The sequence below is a fragment of the Pagrus pagrus genome (assembly GCF_965226575.1).
Source record: "Pagrus pagrus genome assembly, chromosome: 9".
Lineage (NCBI taxonomy): Eukaryota > Metazoa > Chordata > Actinopteri > Spariformes > Sparidae > Pagrus > Pagrus pagrus.
The window spans coordinates 21,538,486-21,550,132 of record NC_140193.1 but is presented as its reverse complement, the minus strand read 5'-3'; the positions used below and the strand labels follow the sequence as shown (position 1 = coordinate 21,550,132).

Below are 11,647 nucleotides of genomic sequence, written 5' to 3'. Positions count from 1 at the left end.
CTTCTTCTTTTACTATGTAACCCTATATTATATATGTCAAAGTAAACAGTACCTGTTTGCACAAGCTAAGTTAGCTTAGCGAAGACGAGATGCAGGAGGTCCCAATCTGCCAACAGATTCCTCTTCTTCCAGTTTAGTCTTTGCAAAAACTAGGGACAAACACTGACAGCAGGGAACAAACAAACTTTTTAACTGGCGAGCTTGTTTGTGAAATGCTACAGGAGCAGCAGCAGCATTACTGTTAGCAAAGTAAACAACGTAGCCTAGCTTCAACATGGCGGGCGGAAACACTTCAACTGTTCGACGACAGCGCAATTTCGCGCCATTTCCGAAGGAAGGAAATGTATCCTGTTCAGAGCAGCTTCACTACCTGCCTAAAACCAAACCTTAAGACAATAGGATAAGGGGAAAAAAGACAGCAGTTGGCTAATATTTTTGGTTACAGTATCATTACATTACCTTCTCGTTCAGAAAAAAAATACTACTTACCTGAACAGTGCCTGATGAGACTCAGTGGACTGGAGTGACCCTCCTACCTACCTTCAGTATTATGACAGTTGTAAACCACTGGCTGCAGCAGTACTGTCTTTTCAGTTGAGCAGTGAAAAGAAAACTACTTCTACAGTGATTTAGTGTTTCAAAATGATGAGGAAAGAAATGTCTAATGGTGGGCTCAATACTTTTTAAAACATGTATTACTAAGTCTTGGGATAATTTAATTCTCTCACTGATGTTACACTTGTGGCTTAGACTGTTACTTGGCCACAGAAGATTGGGACCTCTACATGGGTGGCAGGGTTATGAGAGATCACAAGATGAATTACAAAGGAAAAATATCATAATGTTTAACGTTTTTGCTTTTTTCATGGAAATAACTGGATACCTTGGTCACAGCCTAAAAAAGGTTTGGAAGCCCTGCCCACAGACATTGCTTGTGTGGTGCTTTTAATGGCAGGATTATCCAGGGGACCTCAATAAATTAAAAAAAATCTTTTTATTGTTAATCTCCTGACACCTCCTGGTCCCCATCAAGTCCCCTTCAAGGTACACAGAGACCGATAAACACAAATAGTATTCCAATGATAGTGTACAACACAGTCTTAGGTATTCAGTGTGTCAGTGAGTTCTAGGCACTTTGATTACAATTTATAGGCACAAGCTTTATTCAAGACCAATGTAAGCTAGGCACAGGAAGAGGTGGTTATGTATGGCCCATATCAAATACATTTAATTCAAATGTATAACAGCAAATTAATTTTCAGTAAATCAAATTATGTATCACACAGGGCAGCTGCCTGCTTTGCTGAGCTGCTAATCCAGCCTTGGGTCTCTTTTTGTGTGTGTTTATGTATGTGTGAGTGTGAGTGAAAGAGACAGGGAGCAGAGCTTTCTTGTTACTTCTTGCTGTCGGAGCAGGTAAAGCAGCAACTTAAAGTCATTCTTCTAAAACCACATTTATTTCAAAGGCTCATCTTTTAGCAGTATTTACATTATACAGTACAAGTTCAATATCTATACAATTCCCTAGGATGCCTAGAGAGAAAGTCGAACCTAGAGGAGGTCAAACAGTAACAACGACAAAAAAAAATAAAACGGACACAAAAGATGAGCTTCCAGACACAAGCTTAACTTCAGGCTAAAAACACCAGGCTAAGCCTGTGTCGGAGAGAGAGGCCAAACAAAATCAATTCATATAAAATTAAATAGCATAAAAAAGGTTATGAAATGGCATGGTTCAAGTTCAGATGTGTCCAAAGCCTTTGTGACCATTAAAGTACCACTGATGTACCACTGATGTACCACTGGACAGCAGACTAAATGATTGTAAACAGAGGGAGAGGACTTCTCTCCACCGGTCTTCGGGCCACACTGAACACTACCAAAGACACTGATGATGGTCACAACATCGTGCTGGGTGTTCAAGGAATGTTACTGTGAAATAGATGGTCAAGCCATATCAACATCACGTCCCAGTGACTCCTGTCTATTCATCAAAAGAGCAGTAACGACACTCCTGTTAGAGCAAACACTCGACTATCAGCTTACAGATTCACTCACCAACCTTAAATGATGCGTGTGAAGTGTGTGCATCTCACACACACCGCACAAGCAAGCCCACACATACATGCTCTGCCTTTCTCATTTCAAAAGCTTCAGATGGTGATGATGCACAAGATCCTCAAAGGTTTGTCTCGTCCCACGTTGGGTCGTTCATGCTCTTCAACACCCTCCTGACAACCTTTTCCAGATCCTTCCTTGCTCTCTGCTCCTCCTCCAGTGACCTCTTCATCTTCTTGTTATCCTGTGAGGTCAAATAATCTCGTCATGCACGTTGTAAACAGATTAATCACCAGGTATCATTACACATATATTTCCATTCAGCTCACATTTTGCATACTCCTTACTCAGCTTACAATTCATCTCATGATCTTTCATGAAAAATCCCAAACATTCACCTGTTTCAGCTCTTGAACCTCATCCCTCAGGGCGTACACCACATCCACCAGGCTCCTTTAATATGATCATATTTACAGGTCAACATATCAAGACTGGTTATTAAAAGAGCAAGTTCACATTTTTTAAAAGTCTATCTTACTGTCCTGCTGTTGTAAATAGTAACTCAAGCACCCTATGTATCATCTGTAGGTGAATAGTCCCACAAATTCTATACTATTTGAGTAATGTTTGCAGTTTTAGAAAAGTATTTAGAAGAATGTTAATGCATTATGAAATATATAAAAACATTTGTGACCACTCTTTAGCAGGAACAGGTGGCTTCAGGCTAAGAAGTGAATCAATCTAGAAATATCAATACTTCCGATCCCAAATGTTGCTGTTCAAGGATTGATTTTTTTAATAAAAGATAGATATCTAAGTTCATTAATTTGGCGACACAGAATATGGCGAGTTCACGCAGCAGTGGTCTGAAGATGAAGAGGAGAAAGGTGCAATTACTTCCTTTACTTAGTCCTTTGGCACTGGCAGGCAGGTACGGCGTGATAGTGTGTGTACCTATCGGTGACATTTATCACTGTCACTGACCATCATGTCGGTCTCGGCTTCAGTTTGCTTGTTGATGTTCAAACCGGCTACACCAGCCAGTGTTTTACTTGGCATCGGATTGGAAAGGAATCAGGGGCATCTCACATCATTACCACAGAAAAGGTATGAAAGCGCACGTACACAATAATAGTTTTGGTCTTTTTTTAGGATTTACAATATGCTAAGTCAGTGATTCAGGGCAAAGGAGAAGCTTGAGAGAGATATTTATCTATCATCTTACTTTTCTTCTCCAGAACTTTGTCCGTTGCGACTGGGACCCTCCACCAGGACTTTCTTCTCACCGGGGATGATCACGTGCAGCCCTGTTTCCGTTAGCGGCCCTGTTTCAAAACAGAAGAGCACTCAACAACTGGTACTTTGCTTGTCTCACCTTGTACTAAGACGAGTCAGTGCTGAGTCGTCCTGTGAAATACTGTTTCAGACCACAGTCTGAACTTCTTTATGGAAACGAGTTACAGCATCGAAGAGAAGCAAACATACACCACAAGCTGTAGTAGTAGTGTGTTAGTCATGCACAGACCAGACATCAGACGAGAGCCAGAGAAAGTGAGAGGAAATGAGAAGCTGGGGAGCAATCTGGCAAAAAGACAAACAAATCCATTCATTCATTCACATTACAAGTCTGTCAATCTTAAATTAATGAGAACTCAGACATTTTCCCCAAATGACAACACACAAGACACAATGAGATTTGCTGCTCTAACAAATCACCAGAATGCCAGTGTCTACCAAATGACAGATTTATTCAAAACTCATAATACAGCGTTTGGGACTTGAACACTTCAGCAGTGTAGAACAAATACACTGACAGCGCTGTTAGATAAGACATGGTCACATGTGTGAACTGAATACAGCATTAGAGCACACAGAGGACAACGTTGGTCAAAGACAGTTGGTCTCTTCCCCCTGCCTGTCCCACAGTTTGACTTAGTTTCTTAAACCACAGAATACACCTGTCACAAAGTATAGCACATGATATAAGGACAGTGATATTCTTAGCTCAAATACTCATAGAAGGTAGAATGGGTTTTATTTTTTCTTGCTCCATGACAACTAATATTTACAGAAAGGGAGACTATGTGCTCTTATATTTCAAGTCCACTCTGACAGTATTCTGAGGCTGAATGAGTAGTATACATAGAAATGTTCCCGTATAATCATGTTGGTCTCTTGTTTCTTTTTCTTTTCTCTTTTTTTTTTTTACCCCAATGCTTTCAAAACACCGAAGGTGAGCATTTACACTACGAATGAGCATTTACTTTACAGTAACACTGAATACTCAAGTCTACCTTTAGGACTATATCATACACACTGTAGGCAGACGACAAAAAGTACAGAATTTAACAGATTCTATCCCCCACACCCACTGGCCCATTACATGATTGTGCAAAATAATTCAAACACTTCATGTTATAATTTTCAGTGTAAACTTTGATACAGACCAATAAAATGTAAAAAAGAAAAAAAGAAAAAAAGAAAAAAGAAAAGAAAGAAAGAAAGAAAAAAACAAAACAAACGATTCTTTCAGGGATCATTTTGTAAACATTGACATACAGAATAAAATACAAATTAAAAAAACACCTGTATACAAAATAATGAATCCAATAAAGAAATCATTTCAGAAACAGTAAATAGTACTGTAACATTGACTAATATATTCCTTATGTCATTCACATTGCTTGCTGTAAGAGGAGATAGACTCTTAGTGGATGCCAACCTGTACTTTTAATACCAACACTGGAAAAATACTTCTTCATAAAAATAGTCATTAATGCAGGAGATAGCATGGGAAACCTCACAAGCCAGACAACACAAAGGCATGTCTGGCTTATGAGGCCGTAGCATAGGTGCTAGTTTGTTGTGACACAAGGGATGTTTGTTTTTGACATTATGCTAACCTGGTCAGAGTCTGGTGACAGCCACAGCGGAGTGGAAAAGTTCAACATTTTGAGGAAATGGGCTTGTTCTCATTCTTGTCAACAGTTTGATGAAAACATTGATACCACTGTACGGTTACTATGAAGCTAGAGCTAGCAGCTGTTAAGCTTAGTGTGGCATAAGGCTGGAAGCAGAGGAAACGGCTAGCCTAGCGAGCTTAAATTATCTAGAAGACTGAAACAGGATTTCTCTTATTTGCTTTCTTTCCATGGGTGAAACATAATTAGTATTAACCTCATGTTTTTGTGTTGGTATTAGGGCTAGAGTTGGAACATGTTTTGGCTAGCTTGGCATAAAGACTGGAAACAGGGAAACAGGAGGTTAAGACAATCCAACTAAGGGAACCTCTGAAACTTACTGACTGACATATCTTGCTCAATTCATTTAATTAGTGAACCTTATGTCAAACAGCATCTTGCAAACCGTTTCCCCGTGCTTCCAGTATGTATGCTAAACAAAGTTAACCTGCATCTGGCTCCAGTTACATTTTTTACAGACAGATCCGAGAGTGGTATCGACCTTCTCATGTAACTCCAAACTCTTCCCCAAAATGTCCAACTATTCCTTAACTAGCAGAAGACAAAGGCATTTGATTTGTATTACAGGACTGTAGCTGTGTTCGCTGTAGTGTACAGTTTATTAGCGTCGGGTTGGTATGCTATGCTTGGTTTAGATATTTTTTTGACGTACTAACTTGACGTTTAAAACAACATATAAATGCAACCCTGTAGAACCACTGACAGACAGCAACATTACTGGATGGAAGATCAGGCTTTAAAGGATGATGCTTAGGAGACTACGCAGTACAGTAAATTATTAAAATTAGTGACTTAAAGACTCAGTTCGCCACAAATAAAAAAAAACTCCTATTTTATCACTGAACTTCGAGATGTATCAACTGATGCAGAAAGTTGTCCAGGTTAAATAATCAGAGATTTCGGTATCCACAACGTTACAAAGGCGTCAACCCCGAGTTAAGTTTTTGGTGCTCACAGGACTGAAAAAATAAATGTAAAAAATCACCAAGGACGTGTCCTTATTGAACACATTGTAAACAGATTTCATGGGGACATTTTCTTTAGCATGAAGCAGTTTGAATTAAAACACTTGGCAGTAAGGGCTTTGAATTATGTAGACTAATGCGGACACTGATCCTAGAAAGATGCTTTGGCGTTGATTTGATTTCTTTAATCCGATGTAGCTGTATGAAGCTGTGTGCACCACAAACAAAATTACATTCACTGTATTGTAGTTGAAAGAAAGACATTTCAAATCCTGGGCAAACTAAAACTAAACCATCTGCATGGCTGAATACAACTAGAGGCTAAATGAGAAAATTGTTGTTTTTTTGTAGTTTGAGTGAACTGACCCTTTAAATTTACCCTTAAGTCCAGTAGCTTTTATCCAGCTGAAGAAAGCTAGACCAGAGAGTGACATGTATGTGTTATCTCCTCTTCCTGTAGCAGCTACATCAAAAAAATGAACTGTTAAATTTTGCAAGGATTTTTAGCGTTGAATAGCTTTTGGTCATGTGGTACGTTAAATTAAATCCTGCTTTATACTGGCAACATGAATAAAGAACCAAATTATGAAAACAGAAATAAAATGTTCAGAATTTTGAATATTTCATTTGCATGCTGCTGTATTATCACGCAGCAGCCTGTGCATGTGTGTGTGGCGTCTGTGCTATGTTTGAGCATAAATACTCTAGAAACACATACTGGAGAGAAGTAGTACATGGTAAATAGAATAACACTCGTTCCTGAATTACATCTGAATATCAGACAGGAAAGATCCCCATCTCTCCCTCCCTCGTTTATCCCTCCCCTACACTCCACTCCGACATCCCTGTACTCCCTGCTGAGAGAGTCCGCCACGTTTATGGTCAAACAAGGGGAGTGGTCACATTCAAGATAAATTAACAAGAATTACCAAACACTTACTGCATGACAACTACACAAAGAGAGGAGGCACATAAAAGGGAAAGTGGCAAGGCAACAGGGAGATGCTTAAAACATCTTCAAACAAACAGTCTTAAAATAAATAAACCAAATAAGTTAACAAAAAAATGAACAAATATATCATAGAAAATAAATAGATAAATTAAAAAAATCTAGTTTCTTTTAATACATTGAAGGTAAAAGAGGTAAGCGCGCTGTACGTTACATTACAGTACAGCGTGGCAGTACTGTACGTTCTTTAGTTCTGGTGAGAGATGCAGCTCTTACGCGGCACTGAACCCATCCTGTAACTGTGGGTGGTCCAGATGGAGTCATAGTCAGAGTCCTCCGAAAGGTCAGAGGACAATTCTGGCCGTGACACGCTGCTACGGCGGCCCGGCGAGTCCATACAGGACCGGTCCACGTCGGCCAGCACGTGGTTGTGCATCAGATCGGTGCCCTGCCAGGCTGGTCGGGGTGGGCCAAGTTTGGCGATGACATCACAAATGTGATGGGAGGAAATGGTGGGCGAAAAAGAGGGGTGATGGTGCAGGTAGCGTAGGCAACACGCAACAAATGGTAAATCATAAAAACCAATGAGAGATGCGGGGGGGTGATGGAGCAAATCAGAATACAGGGAGGGAAAATGTTTGTCCAACATGGAGAAAACAAATGTCGATGAAAGAGAGGGGAGAAAAAGAAGAAACTCGAGGAAAACCAAAGCGATGCCATAAAAGTGAAGGGTGGAGAAGAGACAGACAGAAGGAGAAGATACTGTTAGAAAGATCAGCTCAGAGTACCAGTGTTAAAGAAAGGCACTGAGACACACAGAATACAGGTACAGCAGTACACAAAGACAGCAAGCTGCAGTATGAACCTCTCTTCTTTTGTGCATGCACAAGTACAGTACAAGTATGACTTTGTGTTCTCTTACTGGAGTTAAGAGTCTGCCTGGTTTTGGCGCTGGTGCAGTACGCCTCAATAACTTTCAGGATCTGGGCATCTTCTTCCAGAGCAGCTGTACCTGAGAAAGAGAAGATGGAAAGGGGAAAAAAATTATAACATGTCCCTCAAATACTGGATGGGTTACTGAACATGCCTACTGGGCTCAGGCCCAAGCTATCAGGTAGGCCTGTGGGCCAGAGTGTCTTTTGAAGAATCTGTTTTCTTTAAGAAAGTCAATCATACAACTGCAAAGAAACACAGAATGACTACAGAGACACAGCAGTGATGGAAGGAGACTTAAAACTACCACAAAAAGACACAACTAGAAAGAGACACAAAACAACTACAACGAGACACAAAACAGCATACTCCAAGCTCCAAGTTCGGATGGCTGGCTCCACAGCTAACTGAGCTAACTAGCTAACAGCAGCTACAGCTGGCAGCACTAAGAGATTACTCTGGTGATATGCTGCCCCTATTTGTTTAGACTATGCATTGGCCAGGTGGCCAATTCTTACATTACACTTTTATTGTTAAAGAAAACACATTTTAATGGTTTCAAAACAAACAGGAGGTAAAATGGAAAGATTTTAAACATACTCTTCCTCAAGGCAAATTCCTCCTCAGACTGTTTCCTCTCAGGCTTGCGCTTTGGAAGAAGTTTTTTCACACTCTTAGGACTTTTACTAAGATCCTGTACGTGGGGGGGCAGAAAAAGAGAGACAAGTGCATGATAATTAGATTTACAACATTAAAAAACATAAATAAGTCTTGACTACATAAAAACACTGCCCCTCACTTCCTTGTAGCAGAGGGCTGCAGAAGGTCGTAAAGGGGGTGCGGGCCGCAGACAGCTCAGGCTCCAGGGTTTGGGGGTGTTGGGTGGTTCCAGTGGGCCCCACATCATAGTGCTGGAGAGAGACGTCCCATGGGAGGAGGGGTGAGGCAGGGTGTGGTACGTAGGAGCCACTGTCATGGCCCTCCCCTCAGCATGCCGGGATGGGGTGAGGGGGTGAGATGGGAGCTGACAAATGGAACAAAAAAGGGTTGATGTAAAGATTTATCACAAAACAGACAGTTCTGCTCCTCCACTTAACAACTGCTCTTAAACACCCAGGTGATGCACCACTATGCTCTGTTAAGTATCTACGGTTCAGTAAGAAACTATACTCTTAATGAGCCTGAACCATAGAATAACATTGCATTCCCCTCAACTGAACTCCAGCAGAAGGATTTATAGATTTGAACATGATGTATAAAAACTCCTCTCACAATGCAAGTGACCGTTTTGTAAATAAAATTATCATAATTGGAAGAGGTGTGGAAATTTCTCGATGTATGTCTGACGGAGGCAGAGATCATCTGCGAGTGATAAAAAAAGAACTCGCCGAGTATTTTTTTAAACAGACATCTCGGGGCACATGTCTGATTTTGTTAACTTGCTGGGAAGTACGAACTGGATGACACCCACGATGTGCGTGACTTCTGCCTCACAACAATTACTAACGTTAGCCATTTTCACCTGAAGCTAACGTCTGTAGCCATAAATAATAAGGAGCTGTCAACTTTGCCGTCCAACTCTGAGAGAGGTGTGTGCAGCAGAGTCAATAAATGCCTTATCTTAAAGCTATGTGAAAACAATGTTATTGTACAATATATGTACTATATACCATAACAAACATGTAACTGCAGATGGATACATGTTTTGTTTTTGTAATGTTTATGTATTGAAAAGATGCAGCTTTTATTTTGTAGACTGCTATAGTCTGATTATTGGAAGGACTTTCTGAATAAAAGGGGAATAAAAGTGTGTGTGTGTGTGTGTGTGTGTGTGTGTGTGTGTGTGTGTGTGTGTGTGTGTGTGTGTGTGTGTGTGTGTGTGTGTGTGTGTGTTTGTGTGTGTGTGTGTGCTGCACAAGGACACAAAATGTTGGAGATCTTCAGTACTTTTATGAGAAGTGAAAAACATTTAGGATCAATATGAGACCATGGCTCAGCAAATTAGACTATGGCGGGCCGCCAGAGTCTCGTTAACTAATGGGAAACACTGATATATATTCACAGTGTTTAAATGAATAGAGAGTGGATGTGGGTACGTAATTATTAGCTCCTGACCGTGTGGCAGGGAACAGTGAGAGGTTTGTGGCTGGGAGTGGTGGCTGCAGTGTGTTTGATCTGTCTGGTCAGGTGCTCCACCCAGTCTTGCAGGTCCTGCTGGTGGGTGCACACCACCTGGAGACGGTCAAACATTGGGCCTGCAGGGACAGAGATGATGTTGCTGAAGGCATCATGTTAATGAATGACACTTAGAGTCTTGAATATCTCATGTGGCCTTACCATTGAGCTCAAAGGCGTTTTTATGGGCTTCACAGTCTTCTAGTTTGGTCACTGTCATGCTGGCCAGGGGCAATTTTCCCTGTAGAGGGAAATCATCACATCAGAATCAAGACATAACAGAGAAATGACCCTTAAAGGGGCACTGTGTAGTTTGGGAAAAGATATTCAAACTAAGAAATGTAATAGTTACAGTATTAATGAGGTAATAATACAAGCTCAGAAATGTTTTTGTTTTTGAGTAAACAAACCAAATGAAATAAACAAGTATGGTCCACAAAACACTGTTTGTTTATATTTGTCGAATCCTGCCCGTTTCTAACTACAAAGTAAACAGTATGAACTTATGTTGTCCTTTACAGTCAGTTTGTTTGGGCATGAAAATCAAATCAAATCAAATCAAATCAAATTTTATTTGTATAGCCCAAATTCACAAATCACAGTTTGCCTCAGAGGGCTTTACAATCTGTACAGAGACGACACCCTCTGTCCTTCGACCCTCGATTCGAGTGAGGAAAAACTTGCCCCAAAAAAGGCCCTTTTAACAGGGAAAAAATGCGGAAGAAACCTCAGGGAGAGCCACAGAGGAGGGATCCCTCTCCCAGGACGGACAGACGTGCAATAGATGTCGCATGTACAGAGCAGATCAACGAGATCACAATGTATTCAATTATAAGCGATGGTTGACAGGAGTGAAAGTACACAAAGATGTATTACAGCAATAATGATGAAATGCACATGGAAATGTGATTACTAGTGATAACAGTAGTAATGATCAATGGCAAGGATAGTATGTAGCAATGCAAAATCAATCACAGAAGATCTTTCTCTTCTGATTAGAATGTGTTCTCCAAAACTGCATAGTGCACCTTTAATTAAAATAAAATAAATTAAAATTAAATCAAATTAAATCAAATTTAAATTATTGACAAAATATATAAAAAATAAAATTATGATTTCTATGTTTTGTTTTGCAGAGATATCTACAGAAGTTAGCATGCTAACCAGCTAACCCTGGCCCATCTGGATCCAAAGCTTCTGTGCTAGCAGTGTAAAGTCCAACACTCCCCAGGTGCTCAGAGCACCCAGTCCAGACTGCTAACTGCAGGGCTAACTGAGCTAACAAGCTGCAGTTAGCGGCAGTTAGCAGTTACTCTGGTGATAGACTGTCCCCTATGTGTTTGGAGTATGACTTCTACATGAATTTTGCATAATGCAGCTTTAATCCAATTTATCAGTTACTTAACTCTGAGGTTAAACACGAGAGATGGGAATCAGAATGGGACTGATCTGGGAAAAATGTGTATTACTGACCTGGAATATGAAGCCACTCATCCTGGGGCTGGCAGACAACATGAGGAGGACGTGAGGGAAGAGCATGAGGTAACGCTCACTCTTCTCCTGACAAACAGGAAGAGGCACAAGTA

At 40.5% G+C, this 11,647-nt stretch overlaps 1 protein-coding gene across 2 annotated transcripts in view; it reads right to left on the bottom strand.

The window, feature by feature from the left end:
• Positions 1–1,435: 1,435 nt before the first annotated feature.
• arhgef7a (Rho guanine nucleotide exchange factor (GEF) 7a) overlaps positions 1,436–11,647 on the bottom strand; it is a 30,703-nt gene continuing 20,491 nt past the window's right edge. The window contains exons 13-21 of one of the 2 annotated variants that reach the window (XM_084361756.1): positions 11,535–11,621; positions 10,224–10,302; positions 10,002–10,141; positions 8,686–8,910; positions 8,487–8,580; positions 7,876–7,965; positions 3,284–3,383; positions 2,457–2,511; positions 1,436–2,302 (exon numbers count right to left, since the gene is read on the bottom strand). In XM_084361756.1, coding sequence (XP_084217882.1) covers positions 2,180–2,302; positions 2,457–2,511; positions 3,284–3,383; positions 7,876–7,965; positions 8,487–8,580; positions 8,686–8,910; positions 10,002–10,141; positions 10,224–10,302; positions 11,535–11,621 — 993 coding nt within the window. In that variant the 3' untranslated portion in view covers positions 1,436–2,179. Of the gene's footprint in view, positions 2,303–2,456; positions 2,512–3,283; positions 3,384–3,787; positions 7,410–7,875; positions 7,966–8,486; positions 8,581–8,685; positions 8,911–10,001; positions 10,142–10,223; positions 10,303–11,534; positions 11,622–11,647 lie in introns of those variants that run through there. The other variant, XM_084361757.1, reaches the window with a different exon arrangement.